The sequence below is a fragment of the Astyanax mexicanus genome, chromosome 2 (assembly GCF_023375975.1).
Source record: "Astyanax mexicanus isolate ESR-SI-001 chromosome 2, AstMex3_surface, whole genome shotgun sequence".
In the NCBI taxonomy this organism is placed as follows: Eukaryota; Metazoa; Chordata; class Actinopteri; order Characiformes; family Acestrorhamphidae; genus Astyanax; species Astyanax mexicanus.
This window is the reverse complement of record NC_064409.1, coordinates 25,103,429-25,127,758: the sequence shown is the minus strand read 5'-3', so window position 1 is coordinate 25,127,758 and position 24,330 is coordinate 25,103,429. Positions and strand designations below refer to the sequence as shown.

Below are 24,330 nucleotides of genomic sequence, written 5' to 3'. Positions count from 1 at the left end.
ATTCTTCAATGTGGCTGAAATAAAACAATTCTGCAAACAAAAGTTGAACAAAATTCCAAACACCAAAAAGAGAAGTGAAAGATTCATAGCCAGTAATCGGTAAAGCTTGATTGCAGTTGTTGCCGCCAAGGGTGGCCCAACCATGTTATTAGAAGAAATTAGGTTTAGGGAGCAAACACTTTTTCACACAGGGCTAGATTGGTTTGGACAGTTTTCCTTTAATAAATGACATTATTATTTTAAAAGTGCTTTTTATACTTACTCAGGTTAACTTTGTGTGATATAATGTTTGTTTGATAATCAGAAAAATATCAGTATGACAAAAAAGCAAAAACAAAATAAATACTGTATGCACTATAATGCCAAAAGTATACTCTCACCCATCCAAATCATTGAACACAGGTTCCAATCACAATCACAGGTGTATAAAGGCATGTAGACTGCTTCTACAAACATTAGTGAAAAAATCGGTCTCTCTCAGGAGCTCAGTTAATTCCAGTGTGGTAATGTGATAGAATGCAGCACCTGTGTCCAATTGTGAAATTTCTTCATTACTAAATATTCCACAGCCAACTGTGATATTATAACAAAATAGAAGCAACTGGAAACAAATTGAACAGAATGGGGTCAGCGGATGCTGAAGAACACAGTGCACAAAGGAACCAATCAGTACAGACCTCTCAACTTCATGTGGCCTTAGTAGAGAGCTGAGCAGCAGTATATGGCTGAGCATCTCCAAGCCTTACAGCACCAAACGCAATTCAATCGAGTGGATACTTTTGGCAATATAGTGTATATATAATACACACGCAAACACACACATACACACTTAACTATCGGTAAACACTGTAGATGGCACAGATCTGATACCCAGTCTGACACAGATCAGATATTAGAGGATAATTCTGGAATCAGATATCAGATCACGCAAAACTGGCCAATATGCAATAAGCAGGTAAAAAGTAGATTTAAAAAACTGCTATCAAACACTCCATATTAAACTAGACTAATTCTAAAATTCCAATATCAGACTGATATGTAACTTAATTACAGATATTGGGCCAGAATTGAATTATACGCTAATTTCAATATCAGATCAGAAAACCACTTGCGGATCAGTAACAGATGATACCCAAATTCCAATATAAATTCAAAGACTGAAAATCAACCGATAATCACGTCCCAATATGGGATAAATGCGAACCAATATTGGATCAGTATTCATACAGTCTAATATCAGACAGGTATTAGACAATACTTATATATCACATCATGTTGTGTCTCTCGATTCTGAAATACTAATATCTGTTTGTATCAGGTGATGCTTAAATACCAGTCTTGTATCATTTCAGATTCCAATATCAGTTGATACTCTAATATCGGATCAATTTTAGTCAATTTTCAAATTCCAGGCATTACCTGATGCTTAAATTTCAATTAAGCAACTAATACCAAATGTTTTCTATTGTGCCATGCATGCTTAAAATGAAAACACACACACAGGCACACGCATACACACACACACACAACACAGGTCCACATTCCAAAACTCTCAAACACACACACTTGTTGGCATTAAACTCAAACAAACATCACACACACACACACACACACACACACACACACACACACACACACACACACACACTCTGTCTCTATCTATCTCTATCTCTCTCTTTCACAGAAGTTAAAACATATCTTCAGCCACTAAACACACATACTTGCTGTCTTAAAACTTCACATTCTCTTACCTACCAACACACACACATTCTCTCACTAACCTGTTGGTTGTCACTAAAGGTTTACAAAACACACACACACACACACACACACACACACACACACACACACACACACACACACACACACACACACAGCTCCACAGTCAGCGGTCCCCCCTCTCGCTGAGTCCGGGCTGAGGGCGCTGTGCGGGGGCTGTGGGGCAGGCTGTGCCCAGGTGGAGCTCCAGGATCGGTGGAGAGACTGCAGCGCTCCGTCCCACAGTCTGCCACGGGAAACACTGCCCCCAACCCGTCTAAACCACGAGACAAGCCCCGGTAACTCACCTGCTCTCCGTCCCGCAGACACACACACGGTAAACCAGTCCGGTCTCTCACTTTCCCCAAGTAAGTCTCTCTCGCTCTCTCTCTCTCTCTCTCGAGCGCGCGCGCGTTCCCGGTCACTTTACGGAAACCCACGAGCGCACACGAAAAGTTCGATCAAAGCTTTACACCACACCCGTACTCCGACAGGCCACGCCCTCCTCCGCTACGATTGGCTGTTTTGTGCTTAACGTTGAAAAAATGATCTTGACATAAATCTTATGGCCAAAAGTATTGAGACAGCTGTTTATCCACTGTTTCTACTAAAATCAAGAGTAATAAAAAATAGTTTATTCTCCTTTTTAGAGTACATTTTATATATTGTATAAATATATATATATATATAGATTTATACTGTCTCTACTGTTCAGAGAATACTTCCTACTAGATTCTGGACTCATTGCTCTGAGGATTTGATTATATATATTTTAGTTATATTAGTTTATTTGCTCCAGACAGTCCTTTTCTATTGGCAGCAATGTACAGGGTCTAGGCAACCTGTGCTGTGTGCATTTGCACACCTCTTTTAGCATTGAGTGGTAAGTAGCTAAATGTAGTGTTCATTAGAAGGGTGTCAGCAAATATTTGAACATACAGCTCTTGAAAAAAAAAGGACCACTTTTAAAATATTAGTTTCTATGATTTAACCAGACATCTGGACTATAATCAAGAGGAAGATGGATGATCACATTGAAGACATAAAACCAAGCTGAATTGCTTGAATCCAAAAGCAGTGTGTAAGACTGGTGTAGATAAACATGTCAAGAGGCATTAAAACTGTGATTAAAAACCAGGGTTAATTTACCAAATATTGATTTTTTTTTATGAATATGAACATGTTTTCTTTGCATTATTTGAGGTCTAAAAGCTCTGCATCTTTTTTGTTATTGCAGCCATTTCTTATTTTCTGCCAATAAATGCTCTAAATGACAATATTTTTATTTGGAATGGATATATTTTTTTTGGTGGTTGCAATGGTTTTGCTAAGTGTTTGCTTGATGTTTGGTAAGATATTGCCTTGGTATAAAAATTGGTTGCTAAAGTATTAGTAAGGTGTATAGTAAGGTGTTGCTAAGGTGTTGCTGGGCAGTTGCTAAGGTGTGCTATGGTATAGGTGTTGCTAGGTGTTTGTTTAGGTGTTGCTATGTTTTATGCTAGCAGAATACTTATCTGTGTGATTGTAATGATGATACGGTTGAACATGTAGGTATACAGGTTCCGAATGACATCCTGCACCTTTACCCACAGATGATGCAGCTGGACCAGTAGATCCTGCCCTATACTTGTAGGTTGCTAAAGCTGCCATGCCAGCTGCTCCCGTAAATGCTAGATTGGTGCTCTCATAAATTCAGGTCCGGACAGGACAAGGTGTAGCATATTTTGTGAAGACATTTCTGGGAAACCCTTGCTGTGTGTGGGTGAGCATTATCCTGCTGAAAAAGGGCAATTTAAAAGCCATGAGAGTAAGCAACATGTGTGTCTGCAGGATGTCCTGCATTTAGCTGAGCTGTAAGTGTTCCTCGTTTCACTACTAGGGGTGACTAACTGTTGCATGTGATGCTCCCCAGATTATTACACCAGCAGTTGGGGCAGTGTGTCGCTCTTTAGCAATGGCAGGATTGAAGCGCTTACCATGTTGTAGAGGCATGTCTAGCAGTCAACAAACTCTCACCAAGAGGTAACTACCCAAAGGTAGCTGCTAGGAGCCTTCTTATAGGGTAGCAAGGGAAAACATTTTATGCCCTCTTGTGGTAAAATCCAGCATCTAATTAGTCCTCACCTGTAATCATTTACATATCTGTCTGAGACAGAACTGCATGCCAGGTTTGCAGCATATTCAACATTAATACTTTGTCCAGTTACTTTCCTTCAGCACTGCATATATTACAGTGTGGGGGTTGTAATGGCATCTGTGTGAAGAGATGCAATGTGAGGTGTTTTGCAGTGTTAATAAATGTTGAACGTTCTTGTCACTGCTCCTGGAGGCCTGTGAAATGGTGTGATGTTATTGGTGCAGGAAAGTGTACACTGGTAAGACAACTGAAGCTTGGGCTGGATTGGGTAATCAGTGCTAGCAGCGTTAGCTGAATGCAAGCTGTTTTCATAGTCTATAATAATGCTGCAATTTTCATTACCAGTGAGTGTTGTCCTGGCCTCAGGCATCTTCAGCACATGAAAGAGCAGGCCTAACGAGTGTTAACCTGCTGGAAACGGCTCTTCCACTCTGGCCCCGCCTCACACGCTTTATCAGACTGGTTCTTTAAGGGCTTGGCCTGCCCAGAAATGCCTGAAGAGACCATGAGAGTGTCAGTGTGGCCGTTTGTTCCTTGGGGTAGATTTACAAAGACATATGAACCCATTGAACAGCCAATAGCCTGTTTAAAAGATGTTCATCCAATATTCCTCATCAGAGAAGTGGACGGTGCTTCTGGACATGATGAAGATAAGGCTTCGACTTCTTTCTGCACAGTAAAATTATAAAAGGCATTAGTCGGAGTTTTGGTGCTAAAATGCAGAAATCAATGTGAAGTATATTAATACTAATTAATTAAATGAAGTTGGGCAAATAAAATATGAAATATTTTGGGTTTATACTCTTTGCAATCAAATGTAAGAAACTGTAAGAAACTGTAGACTGAAGGTGAAGGTGTAAAAATGAAATTTTAGGGTTGTTAGCATTCTCTTTGTAAGGGCTAACACATAAAGCAGTATAGGGGTTGTTGTAAAGAGTGTGCTCTATAAATAGCCTGTGTTCTAAAGAGTGAGGTCATGATTCTGCATGTTTAGCATTTTTCTGCCCGGTTTCAGAAAGGCTGAGGAGAACAGCTCTCCAGAGCCTGGGCTTTCAGTCCAGCCCGGCCCGGCTCGCCTTTCAGCTGCAGCCCACTTAGCATTCCAACAATCGGCTTTCTAAAGGAGCAGATAAGTGTGTAGTCCCGCCCTCGCCGGGCACTAAACCCACTGCCCTGCTGGATCACCCTGGAGACAGCAGCCGACGGGTAAAGCTGCCCAACAGGTTTTCCCCTTTCTCACACCGCCCTCACTCCTCACAATCACCATTTACCTTATAAACACAGTTCTGGAGAGGATCCTGAAACAGAATCTGAAGCTGAATTAATAGATTCATACCTTTCTAAAAAAATAATTCAGTTTCAAATAATCAGTTAGTTTTCTACACACTTTAAAAGTCGTTTGTATGTCAGCGTTGGCTTTCTCAGAGTAGCCAATTCACTTAAAAAAATACACATTATTTTTAAAAGATGTTTTATACATCTGGAATTTAAAAACATTTGACTCTAGAATAGACCTATTCTATTGAAGTACTTCTCTAAAGGGTCAAGAAAAGCTTTGGATCTGCATCTGTGTTAGCAATGAGCACAAATAAACATTACTTAAAAAACGTATTAGAATGGATTCACTAGAAAGAGAAGGTGTGTCCACAACAAACATTTGGACATTTAGTGTATTTGAGCCTCTAAGGTTTCATTCACACAGCAGGTCATATAGTGGCCAAAATCACCTTATTTTAGTCTGTACTGGGGTGTCGATCAATAAAAATCAGATTAATCACAACAATATTCTGATTATCTGCAATTAAACGCACTTGTTCTTCTTAAGACAAAAAATATGTAAAATGCAATTATATTTATATTAGTTGTGTCAAATAAAATGCTAGTAAATGTAACTTGTATGGGTACACAATTTCTTTTTAATTTGACCTATAGCTTACACTGGTCTGCGCTGTGTAATGTGCAGATGCTACATAACAGTGCTTCATGTGAAGTTTCAGTTTCCTTCTAGCCAGAATCTAAGAAGCTATGGTTTGCCTCCTTTTTTTTTTAAAGCTTTTTAGTTTCCTTTTATGCTGCGGCAATGCCAAATTACAAGAGACACCCGTACAGATATTTATGAGGTCTAGTACCTCACAATCCTACCACTGAACCCCTCCCTCACTGTTGTCCTCCATTTTCCTATCTACTACAGAAATTTATTTTTTATATGCTTGATCAAAAAGTTGCATGAGTTCTAATCTGGTTGATCAGACTTGAGTTGCATTGCAACAGATAATATATGTGTCAGATATGTCCTCATTTCGCAGAAAATGCAGCAGAAATAAAGTCGAGGTGGAGCCAGTGGGGTGTTTTGTCCATCAATCATCTAATGCCTGAGCTGCCCTCTAGTGGAAGCCTCCACTAACACATGTTGCACACAGGGAAGTATGTGAACCGTTACATTTACAATGCAAACGATGCACAAACCTATGGCCAAACAGCAAGTACACACCAGACTTCCCAAGTTTCCTGAAAGTTGCGGGAGCATATCAATAATGGCTTCCCGATGCCCGCAAGTCAGAAAAAATCTCGAGAACTAGATCTAGAACTAGTGGCCCAAGTGTGAACACAAACGCGCACACAGCGCGACACAGACTTTTTTCCATAATCGCATGAGTGAAAGAGAGGGAAAGGGAGAAAGGAGCTCCCCTTGTGTGCATATTTATGAACCGCATGCAAAACAGAGAGGGTTCTGATTGGCCTGTTCTCTGCAAAGAGTCTGTGAGTCAATCAGTTTTTACTGTGGGCAGGCTGTGTTTTTTTCCCCTCCTGGATGGGAGGGGCATCATGACTCTATCAAAACTTATTTCACCTCTGACCACTCTAAAGTATATCCATGTCTAGTTACAGTCTTGCCCACTGTACAGTCTGTGTTCAGTAGCTCCTCCATTTTCACTTGCTGATGTGTTTACATGGATCTCCGTGGAAACGAAAAAAGGGGTTTTCAGCCTGTAACTTTCTCAGTGTACGTCTGAGAAAAACACACACATGTACATTCCGGACGGCAATAAAAAGACCCCTCATAAAAGAGAAAATTACCCCAGGACCCCCTGAGAAACGAATCCCTTCTGAATAAGGCTTGAGAGGCATAAAACTGGGTACATGTTATTTTTTTGTTGTTGTTAAACGTATTATTCACAGATTATCCAATTTGCACACCTCAGCTAGTTTATTATTAATCACATACTCAGGGCAAAAGGGCAACTCTACAACTCTGCACATCATCTGAGACCAATTATTAACAGCACTGAACACTGAACTGAGATGTCACATAGAGTTTCAGTGACACTGACAGCAGTATTTACAGTAAATCAATCACAAAGTGTTACCTCAGGGGACAGCTGCACACACCTGTATAAGTTGTGAGGTGTTATTCTGTGTGAGAGAGGTTAAACACTGGCCAGTATGCTCATAGCTAGACCACGTGATTTAGGTTAGCTACATTACAGCATTAAGTATTGAGAAAGACTGCTGTGTACAAAAGTATTTATTTTACACTACATCGCAGAACAGACAATTATCGGCCCAATATTAAAAAAATGCATATTTTATCGCAAATTTAAACAGTGCGAGAGGGAATGCACACATCTACGCACACATTGGCCATCAAACACACTTACTAGGTTGCTAGGAAAATTGGTAGACAGGTCTAGAAGAATCAATCAATATGAGGTGCCCCAATACTGTACTCCTGTACATGTGTCTACATACATGAAGCACAGCTATAAATCAGCAGACATCCTGTTTGACATCAGCGGCTCAGCTTTCATATCGTTTATACCTCCAGTTCAGCCCAGTAATCCATACCAGCGCCAGCTGCAGCACATCTGGACCACAGACTCAAGAGTGAGTGAGTGTGTGTGTGAGTGTGTGTACAGAACGAGAATAATAGCAGCCTACCAGATGAAGACAAAAAGAACCTGGAGTGTTCTCTCACCACTCAGCGCCTGAACAGTGTCCGCTAATGAATTACTGCAGTATCCAACAGAATAAAGCTGTTCACTACAGTCCCACCAGCTGTTCTAACTCCACTCAATAACAACACACCACCTGCTATACTTTAGCTACAAGGCTAAAGATGCTAACAAGTAGTAGAAATGTATATCCCACCGGTAAGCTCTGAAATACAAGCTTATACTCCACCAAACAATTAGCACTGAAGCTATTAGGCTAATGTAGCTAACTAAGAAATTATAAAAGCTTATAGCCCACCAAACAATTAGCACTGGAGCTACGAGGCTAATGTAGTTAACTAACAAGTAATAAAAGTGTATACCCCACCAAACAATTAGCACTGGAGCTATAAGGCTAATGTAGTTAACTAACAAGTAATAAAAGTGTATACCCCACCAAACAATTAGCACTGGAGCTATAAGGCTAATGTAGTTAACTAACAAGTAATAAAAGTGTATACCCCACCAAACAATTAGCACTGAAGCTATTAGGCTAATGTAGCTAACTAAGAAATGATAAAAGCTTATAGCCCACCAAACAATTAGCACTGGAGCTACGAGGCTAATGTAGCTAACTAACAATTAATAAAAGCTTTTACCCCACCAAACAATTAGCACTGGAGCTATGAGGCTAATGTAGTTAACTAACAAATAATAAAAGCTTATACCCCACCAAACAATTAGCACTGGAGCTATGAGACTAATGTAGTTAATTAACAAGTGTGCCCAAATTTATGCGCCTGGCTAATTTTGTTTAAAGAATTATTGCATACTTTCTGTAAATCCTATAAACTTCATTTCACTTCTCAAATATCACTGTGTTCATCTGATGGTATATGGTATGGTATATTTACTGAAACTCTGGTATGGTATGGTATATTTACTGAAATTCCTGATCCAAATAACCAATGGTTTATTAAGGAAAATCATTAAAAAAATTATCAGGGGTGAGCAAACTTTTTCATACCACTGTAGATGTGACTGAGAAAATACCAAGATGTGCAAAGCTGTCATCTAAGCAAGAATTACTACTTTGAAGAATATAGAATATAAAAAATATAAAACATATTCTGGTTTGTGAATTTCGTATTTATCTAAAAAAAAAAAAAAAAAAAAAAAAACCCACTTAATTTATGGTGTGTCCTTACTTTTGACTTGTACTGTATGTGTGCACTGGCACCAACAGCAAAAGAACCTACAGAAACATATGCTGGCACAGCAGTGCTTCTTCACTTACTAATAGTAAAAAGAATATTTAGAACACAATATTTAGTAAACTAACCTGTGTTAGTGTGTAGGACACAATTAGGACATAGTCTGAGTATGTATCATGGATATTTGAGTATACTAAACTTTCACACTTTTATCTAAACTACACTCTGCACACTCACACCCTGGTTATTAGCATTAGTTATTCAGGCACAACTAGGACCCACCCAGTGAGTGTTTCTAAGGCAATGCTAAAGCTTTAGCCTTAAAGCGGTTTAGCATGTATAGTAGCTCTTCCAATTGACTCTTTGGCTTATTTACTCTTGTTTAATGCACCCTGTGTGTGTGTTTGTGTGTGTAGCAGCTTAAGTACAACCTATTTGTTCAGTTTTATAGATAGCAGGTGGTGGGATTACCACCCTGTTCTTGTAAACATCAGAGTAAACAAACCTTTATTTGGATAAATAGCATTTTAACATCTTCATCAAACACACACACGTACATACAGACACACACACCATTGGCATGAAGGCCTGGGCCTTCTCCATTCTTTCTTTCCTGCAGCACTTCACCGTGACAGTGCCAGCTGCATGATGCCATCTGCTCAGCTGTGAAGGCCAGTATTCCCAGTTCCCATCTAACTACTAGTTTATCAAGCTCCCCTCACCACCCCCATACAAATCTGTAAAGGTGAAGGAGATGGACTGGCCAGAGTATGTCTGCATTGATAAACCCTATTGAGGCATCCTCAAGCGGAAGGATATGTTTGGTGTTAATTATTTGCTCTGGGGTTTGTATGGCCCTCCTCACCCTGCTGAGGGGTTGGACTGGGAAAAGGGGACTCGTTTGTACTTTAAGGCCTGTTATTATAACATATGTGCACTAACATGCTAACATACAGCACCTGAAACACACACTGAGATTGTGAGATGGTAAGATGAAGGGTTTAGAGGCAGATGTGTAATATCCTGCTGCTGCTGCTCTATTACAGGAACAGGAAGAGAGGAATGTTGATTTGAGTAAAGCACTTCCTGTACAGCCGCATTCCAGCCTTCAGTACAAATCTCAGCACAGCCCTGTACACCCACACTCCCCCCTCCCCCCTCACCAGCACCTTCACCATTACTACACACCAAAATACCAGATACAATGCTGATCTACATCATTCAGTATGTATTTATTACTCAGTATGAATCATTTGCATATATTATCATTTATTTAATATGCACTGTAGTTTAATAGTTCAATATCCATTATGAATTATTTCTTACTGTAAAAACAGTGATTGTTATATTCATTATCTATTTATTTATTACTAAGAACCCAAAAATGACTTATTATTCAGTATATTCTTTTAACTATTCAGTATCACCTCTAAATTAAATATCTGTTGGGAATTATTTCATTTCACATATACAGTGCCCTCCATAATTATTGGCACCCCTGGTTAAGATGTGTTCTTTAGCTTCTCATAAATTGAGTTTTGTTCAAAATAATATAGGACCACGATGGAAAAAAAAGTAAAGTCCAACCTTTTACTCAAGTAAATTTTAAGGGGGAAATAAAATCCCTGACTAAGAAATAATTATTCTTCATAAAATCACCTGTTCCACAATTATTGGCACCCCTAACAATTCTTAGGAAATAAATTTAATAAAAGTATTTCTGTCACTTCTACAGTAGTTTACAAAGTTGATCAGAGTATGTAGGAACATTTAATTAGTAATTCACAACTTCCTGTTTCCCTGGGGTATAAATATGACGTGACACAGAGGCCATTTATCTTCAACATGGGAAAGACAAAGGAACATACCATTCAAGTGAGGCAGATGTGTGTTGACCTTCACAAGTCAGGCAATGGCTACAAGAAAATCGCTACTCGCCTACACCTGTCCATATCTACTGTCAGAGGAATTATTAAGAAGTTTAAAACAACTGGAACAGTGGTAAACAAGCCTGGACGAGGACGCAAGTTTATTTTGCCACCACGCACAGTGAGGAGGATGATAAGAGAAATAAAAAGTTCTCCAAAGCTCACTGTTACAGAATTGCAACAAATGGTAGCTTCTTGGGGTCACAAAGTCTCCAAAACAACCATCAGGCGCTATCTTCATGCCAACAAGCTGTTTGGGAGGCATGCACGGAAGAAACCATTTCTCACTCACAATCATAAACGCAAACGTTTGGAGTTTGCTAAGCGGTACTGGGACTTCAACTGGGACCGTGTGCTTTGGTCAGATGAAACAAAGATAGAGCTTTTTGGCAACAAATGCTCTAAGTGGGTCTGGCGTAACACAAGAGCTGAGTATGCAGAAAAGCACCTCATGCCCACTGTGAAATACGGCGGGGGATCAGTGATGCTGTGGGCCTTTCTCTTCTAAAGGCCCTGGGAACCTTGTTAGGGTGCATGGCATCATGAATGCTCTAAAATACCAGGACATTTTAAAACAAAATCTGGTGGCTTCTGCCCGAAAGCTGAAGATGGGTCGTCACTGGGTCTTTCAGCAAGATAATGACCCTAAACATGTGGCCAAATCTACACAGAAATGGTTCACCGCACACAGAATCAAGCTCCTCCCATGGCCATCTCAGTCCCCAGACCTCAACCCCATTGAAAACCTGTGGGGTGAGCTGAAGAGGAGAGTGCAGAGGAGAGGACCCAGGTCGTTGGATGATTTAGAGAGAATGTGCAAAGAGGAATGGTCAAAGATCCCTCCATCTTGTGAAACATTACAGGAGAAGATTAGGTGCTGTTTTGTTGGCAAAAGGGGGTTGTACAAAGTATTAACATCAGGGGTGCTAATAATTGTGGCACACATGATTTGATGTTACATAATTATTTCTTAATGTGGGATTTTTTTCCTACTGAATAAATTCACTTGAGTTAAAGGTTGTATTTTACTCTTTTTTTCCATTGTGGTCCTATATTATTTTGAACAAAACTCAATTTATGAGAAGCTAAAGAACACATCTTAACCAGGGGTGCCAATAATTTTGGAGGGCACTGTATGAATGTATTTAATACGTATTGTGAATTATTTTGTTTCCCCTATAAGGATTATTCAGTATGTATTTATTATCCAGATTATTTAAAATTAACTGTCGACTGTTCATTGGGCACTACAAATTGATTAGTATCCATTATAAAACATTCAGCATCCAATAATTATTGTTTTGTGTCTAATATGACTTATTCATTGTACACTATGAATTATTTTGTATGCATTCTAAAATATTCAAGATTTTCTATGACATTAAAAATGTCTATAGATTATTATGATATGTAATTTTAATGATTTAATATTAATTAATTAATTAGTTGTTAATTTACTATTAAACATTCAGTAATCACTATACATTTTTCAACATCCACCATCAATTATTCAGGACAAACTATTGTTTACAGTCATAAGCACTACCTTACAGCTGTTTTCTACAAAACCTCTTTTTTTGTGTTGATTTGGGAACAGTAAAACCTGTTCTCAATCACCCACTCTAAACAAACAAACAAACAAAAACAGATAAACAGCAGAAGTTGAGTTTAATGTGCTCCAGTGTCTCATTAAACACTTAACTCCCACATTCGCCCAAAAGCCTCCCAAACAACACTAATTAAATCCATTCCCATCCAAAAATATACAGAGAGGCATTTCTCAGACTGGGACTGTGTCCAGCGGTCCTGCGCGTATTATCAACGCTCAGGCTGTGATTAGACCGACGGGCAGCTGAGCAGGAATACCATCTTTATTACAGCACGTAATAAAGCAACAACAAGAACACCTGAAGAACCACCTCCAACCTACAGCTTACGACCAACAATTGCCCTATTTTTCACACTATTATATGCTCTTAAAATCCTTAAATATTCCCAAAAATCACCAGTGCGCCTTATATATGGATTTCCACCAGTCAGGTTGTAAGGAGCAGTAAAACCACTCCATTGAAATGAGTTATACAGAAGTTTCAGTTTAGTTCTTCAGCAGTATTAGCATTAGCGGCTAACCGCTATTTCCTTGTTCAGAGGTAAGTATTATTTTTGTCCTGTAGCGTGCTTTTAGGTGCGTGTTTACCGTGTTAAAACAAGCTACATGGGATGAACTGCTAGCTAATATCGTCCTGGTTTACTGGAGCACTCAGGTTTACTTGTGTAGCGGTTAGCTAGCTAACGGTTAGCCACTAATGCTACTGCGACAACCTTAGTGCTGGAGAAATTCAGGTATCTAAGCTTACTGTAAATAAACAGAAGCGCTTTACTCACCCAAATAAAGAGTTTTCAGGAGAGAAATCAGTGTAGATTAACATTTTTAACATTCCTCTTGATAAAAAAAAGTTTTTTTTTTATTACAGTTTTGTTTACTTAGCTTAGCTTTACTTAACTTAGTTAGCTACCCCCACCACCACCCAGCAGTGAGACCTGCTGAATTAGAAGTTTCATTAAAGGGTCTCTTAAATTGTGCCTTATAATAGTGTGCCTTTTGTATGAAAACAGAAAAGAATATAGACGTTTATTGATAGTGCCTTATAGTGTGAAAAATACAGGAAATCACACTTTTATTTTTTTTAATTTTTTCATTTGGAATGATATGGGTTCTGGTTCTGACACTTCTTTCCACAACCCGTCAGGCTGCTGAACAACCAGTAGAACTCTGTTCTGTCCAACTCAACACAGACCACCTCACCTATTTCTTGGTATTTTAATCTCAGTGTCTTCATGAGAAAGAGTCACCTTGAATAGTTTTCTTAGAGTCTTAAAGGAGTTCCTGGAGGTGCTGAACAATAGTTCATAGTTCATGCTTTTCCTTCATTCTGTGACGCTCTAGCTCAAATAACCATCTTAGTTTATCAGGTTTAGATCAGGGGATTGTGGAGATCAAACACTTTTTATGTTTACTAGATAATTCAATATGTGTCCCTTAATTAATTTTATGATTTCATTATTATTCTACAATGTAGACAATACACTAAATAAAGTTAAATGATACACACTGAATGAGGTGTGTCCAAACTATATATTTTCCAACGGTGTGAGTAGATGTGTACCCCCTAGTGGCAGCGGCTGGAATTGTTCATAATAATCACCATTTATTTTAAACAGGAGCTTTAACAGAAACTCAATCAAATCAGGAGAAAGATGCAGATGTTTATATATATATATATATATATATATATATATATATATATATATATATATATATATATATTAGCAGCAAAATATTACGACCACCTCCTTGTTTCTACACATATGATCTATCTTATCAGATCCACTGATCATATAGAACACTTTGTAGTTCTATAATTACAGACTGTAGTTCTGTATTTGTTTCTCTGTATACTTTATTATTATAATTCTTCTTTCACCCTCTTCTTCAATATTCAGGACCCCACAGGATAGAAAAACACCACAGAGCAGCTATTATTATTTGGGTGGTGGTTCCTTATTCTCAGCACTGCAGTGATTAGCATTGATTATCATAGTGGGGGTGTATGAGGTGTTAGTGTGTGTTGTAGTGATGGTATGAGTGGATCAGATACAGCAGTGCTGCTGGAGTTTTTAAACACCTCACCAAGCCACTGCTGGACTGAGAAAAGTCCACCAACCGCATCCTGGCACTGATGAATAAAGTGGTCATAATGTTATGCTTGATAAGTGATACACAATATAAAACTAACTGAAGTAATTAACAAACATGACCATGTAAATTAAAAGTATAAATAGGTCAGTTCCTCTCTAACCAGGTTTGTCAATTATCCTAAATAAATACAAATTTAAGATAGGGTGTTTTAAAGTACACCGTTTCTATAATAAGCATTATATTTATTATTGCCCTTTTCTGTGGTTTGTGTGCTTACAAATACAAATCTAAGTATCCAATCTCTCTATAAACTGTAAATGATATTGTACACTGTTTATATCACTTTTATATCTGTATAAACTTGTATGCAACATATTTGTAATCTATATTCACAACCAACATTGTAGCTTTTTGTTTATGATCTGTATGAATAATGTATTTCAATACAGTTTACATTTTATTCACTGAAGCCATGACACTGATCAGTTCTCAATATCACACTATTTTATATGAAATGGGCTGTACTCACTTTTGTGATTAAAAAAAAGGATGCAGAGCTTTCAGACCTCAAATAATGCAAAGAAAACAAGCTCATATTCATAAAGTTTTAGGAGTTTAGAAACCGGTGGAATAGCCCTGGGTTTTAATCACAGCTTTCATGCATCTTGGCATGTTCTCCTCCACCAGTCTTACACACTGCTTTTGGATAACCTTATGCCACTCCTGCTGCAAAAATTCAAGCAGTTCAGCTTGGTTTGATGGCTTGTGACTATCTATGTGAAAGAATTATGCCTGATGCATAAAGGTAATTCCACTAGATATTAATTTCTAAACTCTTAAAACATTAGCGTTGTCGTCAATAAACAAATATCAATTTGGTTTTGTTGCATTATTTAAGGTTTGAATAAAACCACAATGTTAATTTTACTAAAATATATACATATAAATAATAAAATCAGAGAAACTGATTATTTTAAAGTGGTCTATATATATGATAACGTAATTCCATACTCTTTAAATGATTATTACACACGTCTTTAAATAAAGAATAACCTCACTGTTATGGGGTTAAGAAAATATATAAATAGAAAAGCATTATAATAAAATAAAACTCAAAGACTCAGAAAAATGGATTTTTACAATGTACAACTTTATTTTAATGAACTCTCAGTGGTTGGTAGTCACAGCACAGCTTGCATGTAGGAAGCCACACGTCTATTTTACAATAGGATGGGAAATTTAAAAAGGGAAAAAATAATAATAATGGACATAAAACCGAAAAAAATAAAGAATTTAAAACCTAAACCAAAACAATAATAGACCAACAACAGCGACTTTTTTTAATATCTGCTTCCTCTCTCAACTACAGTATTTTTAAAAGGCCACTGAAATGCATAAAACTCGCTCTTCACTCGGCAAACAACGGTGGCAAAAAAAAAACAAAAACCCAAAAAGTTCGCTAAAAACGAAAAAAGAAAAAAAAAAAAAGGACAGAGAGAGACTCCTGGCATGGCATCATCGACAGTGCATGTAGACAACGTAAAAAGAAAAAAACTAAACCAAAATAATAATTATATAATAATAATTATAATTAGAATAATAACAGGAACAAAAAGAAAATAAAAGAAAAACTAAGGAGAAAAGAAGGGACTGGGTAAGAGATACTTAAGCATATATCCTCAGTGACGGCACCTCAGCTAACGCTAACAGCATAACAAAAAAAGAAGGAAGGGGAAAGGGGCAAAAAAAACAAACAGCACTCGTTTTCGGTAAAAGTTACAGAAACACAACGCGTGTGAAAAGTCGTGAAGAATTATATTATTCTTATATCACAATTACCGTGAATATTTTTTGTTTCTTTAAAAGTAGTTGAAAGAATCTGCGCTCCGAGCGAACACCTGCCGCACGCCACCGCCCCCTGCAGGCGGGGAGGCTCTACTGTTTAACTGCAGCTTTATATTTTTGTGTTTTATTTTTCTTTTTCCAACTATAAAAGAAGAAGAAAACAGTTAAAACACACTTTGTTCTTGTTTCTCGTCTCAACCCGTCCTCCGGAGTAGGTAATATTTCAACAGTAACAGACAGAAAAGCATCAACGCATGCCATGTGCTTGTCTCAAACAATACATACAGGTATATACAGCTTCACTCAGTACCTGCTAAAAACAACAACGTGAGGAATATAAACCATCTACTACACTACAAACTCAAAGAGGAGGAGGAGGAGGAAGAGGAGGAGGAATGATTGAGGAGGAAGAGGAAGTGAGCGTTCTCTACGTGTGATGGACTTTTTTTTTTCCTTTTAAAGCATTATTTTATTACGTAATTATAATAATTATAATAATAAAGACACGTATTGCACATTCAGTGAAAGCTTAGGATCGATTCCACCTGAAGAGTCCAGAGTCGGGGGTGGGGGGAGGAAAAGGTAGGAGGATGGGAGGAGTAGGGGGTGTGTCCAGGTGTAAATGTGTGCAGGTGTGTGCGTGTCCAGTTAAGAGAGTGTGTCCAAGTGAAAGTGTGCAAGTGTGTGCGCGAGCCGATGCTGACGACTGCTGGAAAACAGTGCCACCGAGTCGGGGGAGGAGAAAGAGGGTGGGGCTTCGAGTTGAGCCAAATTTATACTTCTACGCCAAATCTACAATATAGCTACACTGCAGCCTGACGTGAACATCCCCAGAAATGCAGCTACGCATTGTGCTGATGCAGTCTACAGCAACCGTGACTGGTCGGCTCAGCATAGTATGCCCTGTCTTTGCAGTTTAACTGCAGAGCGGTGCTATGAATGCTGGGATACTCGCTATTGGAAAACATTGCCACCCACTGTTGGAAAGGGGTGGGGCCTCAAGCACAAGGACCATCCATGGACCATAGCGCCTGTAATGGATTCACTTAGCAGTGTATTCCCAACTTTCCACATTTTGCTGTGTAAGTGCAGAGCATCACAATGGATGTTGGGGAGCCCGCTGCTAAACAACAGTGCCTGTAGATTTGGATGGGGGAAAAGGAGCTTATGCATTGAATCTGCACTGTAGCTGTGCTGTAACCTAATGCACACATCCTCAATGTAACAATCTTTCATGGTTACGCAGACCGCAACACCCGTGATTCCTCAGCCGAGCATTGCATTTCCACCTTCGAGGCCAACTAGTGTTTTGGTGGAATAACTTGCGTAGATTTCTTTGTACGCAGAGTTTGCGTTGACTTTAGGTAGAAGTGTTTGCTGATACCGTTAAAGTGTGAAAGAACGATACAGACAGAAAAACGGGGGAAAAAAGAGAGATGCATTGTGTTTCTATGCAAATATAAACACGGAATTGCAAAATTAGCAATGATAATTATAATAACAATAATAAGAATATTAGCAATAATAATAATAATAATAATAATAGAAGGGATGCTTGAGGTGGCACAAATGATAAAAGCAGGTGTAGAATAAATTGATGATAGACCAGAGCTCTTCTGTGATGGCAGAGTGTTTGATTATATGTGTTTATTTGTATGTTTGCTAAGGCTTTACTGGTTAAACAGTTCTGGAGGCTTTCTTTTTTTCTTTCTGTCTGTCCATTCGTCCATCTGTTCGTCTGACTGTCCTCCTGTCCATCCGTGCCGTTGGTGTGTCTCTCGTTCAGTGGGGTAAATGTAAACTGCGAGCACTGAAGAGCAGGTAGGGGTGATGAAACGTGGATGGCGGATGAAACAGGGATAGAGATAAATGAAATCAAGAAATAAAGAGCAAGAGAGCGAGAGGAGGAGGAGGGGTACAGTGACCGGGGAGGAGAAGGAGCCAATCTCGTCGCTGATGTCTGTTGTAATTAATATTCTAGTGTTGGGGGTGGGGGGGGGGTGCAATACCAGACTCTGCCACTGTGGGGAGGGGGAGGGGAGCTGTTCTATTTGGAAAGCTTGCTAATGACTCGGATCAAAGCGCCGTTCTCGTCCTTCAGTCTCTGGTTGTCGGCTTTCAAGTCTGGTAGCGTCTGAAAGATACAAGAAAAAAAGAGAGAAAAATTAGATAGGAAATGAAGTCAATTTGATTAAGTTTTGTGTAGTGGATTTGTATTACTCACTCAGAACAATATGCATTATTTAAATGGGTGCACAGACATTTGCAAAGGACTAACATTTAAAAAAAAAATTCATGTAGCTCAATTTAGTTCAAACTATTTTACATAATTAAAACACACACACAGTAGATTCACATAGTCCAGTCATAAGCACAGTTGCCAAATAGTGATGTAATAGAACACAGCATTGGATACAATCAAATCCTCCTCACAGCAATGTTCAGTGGCAGACAAAATAAAATGGACCCTACTGTACTACATGAGGTGGCGTGCCTAAAACTGAAAACATGAATATATGGAATAAATGCGTTTAAAAATTGTAAAATGCACCTATAGGGCTTCTGTTCACATTTAATCCTCTGTTGGCACTTCTCCATTAGAGGAGCAGATACCCAACCAGCACTTTATCATGTTCACTCACCTGCAGGAGAACCATTATACATTAACCATATACAGTACCACATAGATTCCCCATTCAAAAAGTATTGTAACAATGAGGTCTATCCATTTATTTCTGCTGTAGATTGAAAACTTTTGAGTTTGCCATTAAAAAAGAATGAGAGGACGATCCACAAATTAATATGACTGTGATGATCCACATTTCAGCTTTTATTTCCAGGTATTTACATCTGGATCTAATACACAGTTCAGCGGATAGCACCTTCTGTCTGAACCCACCCATTTTCTTATGACCTAAAGTATTAAAACAGATCAATTTAAGATTAAGATTAAAATAAATAAGTCTGCAAATCTTGCAAATCTGCATCATGTCTGTGACCCACTACCATCACTAAACATCTGAATTCCTTTTTTGTGCACTACATGGTTTAAGTCTGGAGATTGACTAGGTCAGTGTAAAACCTTCCAATTTTTTGCCCGTGATGAACTCCATTGTAGTTTTGGCAGCTTGTTTTGGGTCCCTATTATTGTCCAATCAGGGAGCCATTAGCCTTTCCATCACATTGATAAAGGTTAGTCTTTATCTCATCAGTTTATAAACCTTGGAGGCTTGTCTCTTTTAATGTCGAACACAAATGTTTTCTGTGTAGCAGAAATAAAGAGAAATAAAGAGATGGTTTTACTGTTTTAGTATTTTGAAGGCATTTACTCTACTGGAAAGGGCACCGTTTAGAACAGTATCTAGTAGAGGGTGGAATAGAAAGGACTTCATAGTGACACTCTTAGTAGTGGAAGGGCAGGAGGGCACTCAGATGGCACTCTTTTAGAAACTCAAAATTATCAAAATTTCTTGATCTAGAGGCTCATCATGTATTAACAGAAGGGGAACTTTAGCGGGCACCCAATCAAGAAAAAGTGTAGGAAAGTGTAAGTAAAAAGTTGTACCTGCAGCAAAGACAAAGCTAAGTCTTGATTAATATGCTTGCTTTTAGATAAAACACTGGAGAAGCAGGTGTCCAAGTACTTTTGAACACTGCAATATCAGTGCATTGTGTAATATAGAAATGGAAATCTAGTGTAAAGCGTGAGTGGGCTGATGTGGCTTATTTAAACCCCCTAAGAGCTCTTTTTACCAGCCTGCAGAAACTCAAGCCCTGTCATAATAATAATAATAAAAAAGAAATCAGTGTTCCCAATTACAGACCAGTACTGTAATCACACCACATCCGACCAGATCCGTCCCAGTGGGAGCACTATGAAGATATTGTAGACTGGAAAAATCAATAAAACGCTTCATAAAAACACAAGTACGCTCCGAACCGCAGCCAGAGAACACCAAAAGCATCCAGCAGGAGAGCAGCAGTGCTTACGAGCTACACAGAAGATCAGTACATATACTACATGTTCAAAGGTCTCTGTACACCCCTTCTAGAGAAGTACTGCCAATAGAATAGGACTCTCTGGAGAAGCTAAATAAACATAAACCTGCTGGCATCATGCCTAATGCCAGGTGTGGGCTAGAGGGGTATAAAACCCCAGTACTGAGCGGCTCTCTGGAATGATGGAGCTCCGTGAAAATATTATTGGATGGGATGAGCTGGGGTACAGAAAGCTTATAGGTTTTTGTTAGGCCTAATTGGAGGGGCTGATAACCAATGTAAGCCTTGTAGCTCCAGTGTAAAACTAGCAAAGCAAATCTTTAGATTAAAGTATCGAAGCCGTCCAAATACATTTGGAGAAAGATAGGAATTAAAAGTGGGACTTTAAAAAGGTGGCAATTGGAGGACTGAATTAAATAAATGTGGGAATAAAGTGGAGACATAAAGAAAGGTGGTGTGAATTATAGGCAGAAAAGGTGGAACTAATCAAAGTATCGCTTTAATAATGTTTTAAAAATGCTGCCAATGCCAGTTTGTTTATTAGAACAATGCTGAAGCCATGCAGCTCGGTTCCACCTCAGGCAGGACAGACACAGCAAAACCAGAACCAGATCCAAAAATCAAACAGCGGCTCTTCAAAACCCAGGAGTTCAGACCAAATCGCCCTGCCAGGCAGGTCATGCAGGAAGCCGGTCCAGTCCAAACGGAGTTGGGAACCACCGGACCGTCGGCACAAACCAAAACCACGAGCAAAATCAGACCCAACAACAGTACAGTTCATTACTCATCAACACCACACCTGATATCAGCTCAGCTTTTATTTACTGCACAATTCTCATTCTCTCTCTCTCAATTTGTATTTCAACACTATATACTACATATACTCATCTGATTATTTAATACATACATCACACTGATATTCAAAAGTTTGCAACTGCTTATAAGAAAATATTTAAAAATGATAAATTAAACAATCTAATTAATAAAACTCAATAAGAAGAGAACATTAGGAAGTATCTAAGTGTGTGTGCGCATGTGTGTTTTGTGTGTGTGTGTATGTGTGTATATATATATATATATATATATATATATATATATATATATATATATAGTTATGCTCAACTGTTAAACTGTTAAAATTTGATCATTTATAAGACGCAAGGGATTCTAAAAATTAATACAACTCAAAATGTAGCCAGTATATTTATTTTACACCGTTATAATTATTGCATAATAAGTTAAACTCCAATTTATGACACTACAGTGGTTATTATAACAATTATTTGAACGTATGTCTAAATGTTATTATCCTTTTTTTGTTAACTTTTAGTAGATGTATTAATTGATTAATATAGAGACAGCATTATTAAGTAAGCAACCTGTAAGCAATTATTAATAGCCTGCAGGGCTGCAACTAATGATTATTTTGGTAGTCGACTAATCTGATGAGTATTTTCTCGATAAGTCAAATATTATTTATGCCAACTCTAAAAACGATAGAAACAGCAGAACATGAGATTTAAATGTCTGGATGTTTGATATTTAGTGACTAAATATGTAATCTGTTGAGTTTGGGCACTTTTAGAGACAGATTATATTGAGTGTAAACTGTTTGAGTGAGACATTTACATTTACATCTCCTATTGTGGTTCTGTCTCCAAAACTTTGTGTAATGTGCTTTGTGAAATGTACTATTACAAATAAACGATTAGTCGACAATGAAATTTGTAGTCGACAAATTTAAATAATCGACAATGCCGATTATATTGACTAATCGTTGCAGCCCTAGTAACCTGTAAGAATTCTCTTGTAGTATTGTTTTGTAATAAAACAAATACTGTACAAAAAATTAATTTACTATATAACTGTTAATATTATGTCTCTGTGTAAACATTTACAGAACAAAGTGTTATACTTTGAATAAAATGATTCCAAACTTTGTTTCTTTAATTATGTATATATTTGGGGGTGTTGGTCAGTAACAACTGTACTGTAAATAAAATAATAAAAGGGTAAAAAATGCCCCCCCTTAACAAATGCAGGGGAACTCAGAAGGGGGCGGAGTCACAGCGGGCGGGGGCTGGCACCTGCCTGTGTGGAGGCGGGGCTGGGGTGTGCGTGTGGGTGGGGGGAGGTTTTAGAGGTCGGCGGAGGGCGGAGTCAGAGACAGGCTGTAGAGCGCCCGAGCCAGAGCCCGGTTCTCCGCCTGCAATCGCTCATTATACCCTCGCAGACAACGCACCCGCTGTACCTCAGGCAGACTCTACAGAGAGAGAAACAGAGAGAGAAAACACAGGAGGAAAATAGAGAGAAAAAAGAGAGGCCAGAGAAAGCGGATGAAAGAGAAAACAGAAAAAGAAAAAGAAGAGGGGAAAAAAAGAAAGAAAAATATAAAGGGGAAAAAAAGAGCAAAATGGAAAAATAAAGAAAAAAGAAAAGAAAATAAAAAAATGAGAAAAGGAGGAATAAAAAAGGAAAAAGGGATTTGTTGTAGTAGTAGTAATAAAAGTGTAGAAGATAGAAAGAAAGCGAGGGAGAGGTAAAAGAGTGCAGTAAAGGCAGAGGAAAGGATTAAGATCAAACAGTGAAAAAACTGGAAAGAGGAGAATAATAAAAGTAGCACCAAAAACACAAAAAAGGCTTGAAGAGAGAAGACTGACCAGTGATCCAGAATAAACACACACTCACACACACCTAAACAAGTTTAATACAGCCTTGTTGTCATCACCCATAATGGCCAGAGTCTCCCTGTGCTTCACACTGATTGGTTTGAAAAAGGATGTGTATCAGACGGTAGCATGATGTCTATTCAGCGAGTTGCCTTTCCAGGTGTTGTGCTGAATTCTGCCTCCCTGCCAGAATGTGACCAAAGGTGTACTCTGTCTGGGTCAGCTGATTCAGGGTGCGGTTCGTTTGCACTGTGAAACACTTTTTGATTAAATCAGACCAGTTACAGAAGGTTGAGTCAAACTATCATCACCTATTAAAAACATAATAGTTACAGTAGATACAGGAATTACCAGCATGATAAACTGTTGTACCCACACTGCTGCAGGATGCACCACCTGCACGGCAAGAGGAGTCGGATCTCGGCACTTCTTCCTCTATTGTTTAATGGGTGATGATAGCTTGACTAAACTTTTGTAATTGGTCTGATTAATCAAGGTGTTTTACAGTGCAAACAAACCTGACTCTGGATTACCTGATCACGACCAACCTTTGGTCGGACAAGATTTTGGTCCGGGGCACCGTTTACACTAGTAAAAATACATAAAGTGTATGTGTGGGAGTGTTCACGAACCTTAAGCTCCTCCTCCATCTCAGATATCTTCCTTTCTAGAGCTCTTCTTTCCTGTAGACACACACAGGAACACATCAATTAGTGACAAGGCTGTTCTCTCACACACACACACACACGGAACGCACACACACACGAACACACACACGAACACACACACGAACACACACACGAACACACACACGAACACACACACGAACACACACACGAACACACACACGAACACACACACAGGCAGGCAGGCAGGCAGACAGACAGACAGACAGGCAGGCAGGCAGGCAGGCAGGCAGGCAGGCAGACACAGACAGACACACACAGACAAACAGACAGACAGACACACAGACACAGACAGACAGACACACACAGACAGACACACACAGACCGACCGACACACACAGACCGACACACACAGACAAACAGAGACAGACACACAGACACAGACACAAACACGAACACACACAGTGAAGTGAAGTAAAGTGAAGTGAAGAACTGGAGCTGGCTTGTGGGAAAGGTTACAGC

The 24,330-nt window shown here is 38.8% G+C and overlaps 3 protein-coding genes across 13 annotated transcripts in view; all 3 read right to left on the bottom strand.

Moving 5' to 3' along the window:
* The window catches only part of pawr (PRKC, apoptosis, WT1, regulator), an 85,585-nt gene extending 83,367 nt beyond the window's left edge, over nt 1-2,218 (bottom strand). The window contains exon 1 of the mRNA XM_049473945.1: nt 2,067-2,218. The gene's annotated coding sequence lies outside the window, so the exon portion shown is untranslated. The remainder of the gene's footprint in view (nt 1-2,066) is intronic.
* The window catches only part of rps16 (ribosomal protein S16), a 1,145,183-nt gene that overhangs the window by 986,141 nt on the left and 134,712 nt on the right, over nt 1-24,330 (bottom strand). The gene's annotated exons all lie outside the window — the stretch shown is intronic.
* Nucleotides 15,799-24,330, bottom strand: part of ppp1r12a (protein phosphatase 1, regulatory subunit 12A) — a 103,447-nt gene continuing 94,915 nt past the window's right edge. For 5 of the 11 annotated variants that reach the window (XM_022671490.2, XM_022671485.2, XM_022671488.2 and 2 more), the window contains 3 exons: nt 23,815-23,865; nt 22,605-22,776; nt 18,562-18,648 (listed from right to left, as the gene is read on the bottom strand). In XM_022671490.2, coding sequence (XP_022527211.1) covers nt 22,651-22,776; nt 23,815-23,865 — 177 coding nt within the window. In that variant the 3' untranslated portion in view covers nt 18,562-18,648; nt 22,605-22,650. Of the gene's footprint in view, nt 18,649-22,604; nt 22,777-23,814; nt 23,866-24,330 lie in introns of those variants that run through there. The other 6 variants (XM_049473914.1, XM_022671491.2, XM_022671486.2 and 3 more) reach the window with 2 other exon arrangements.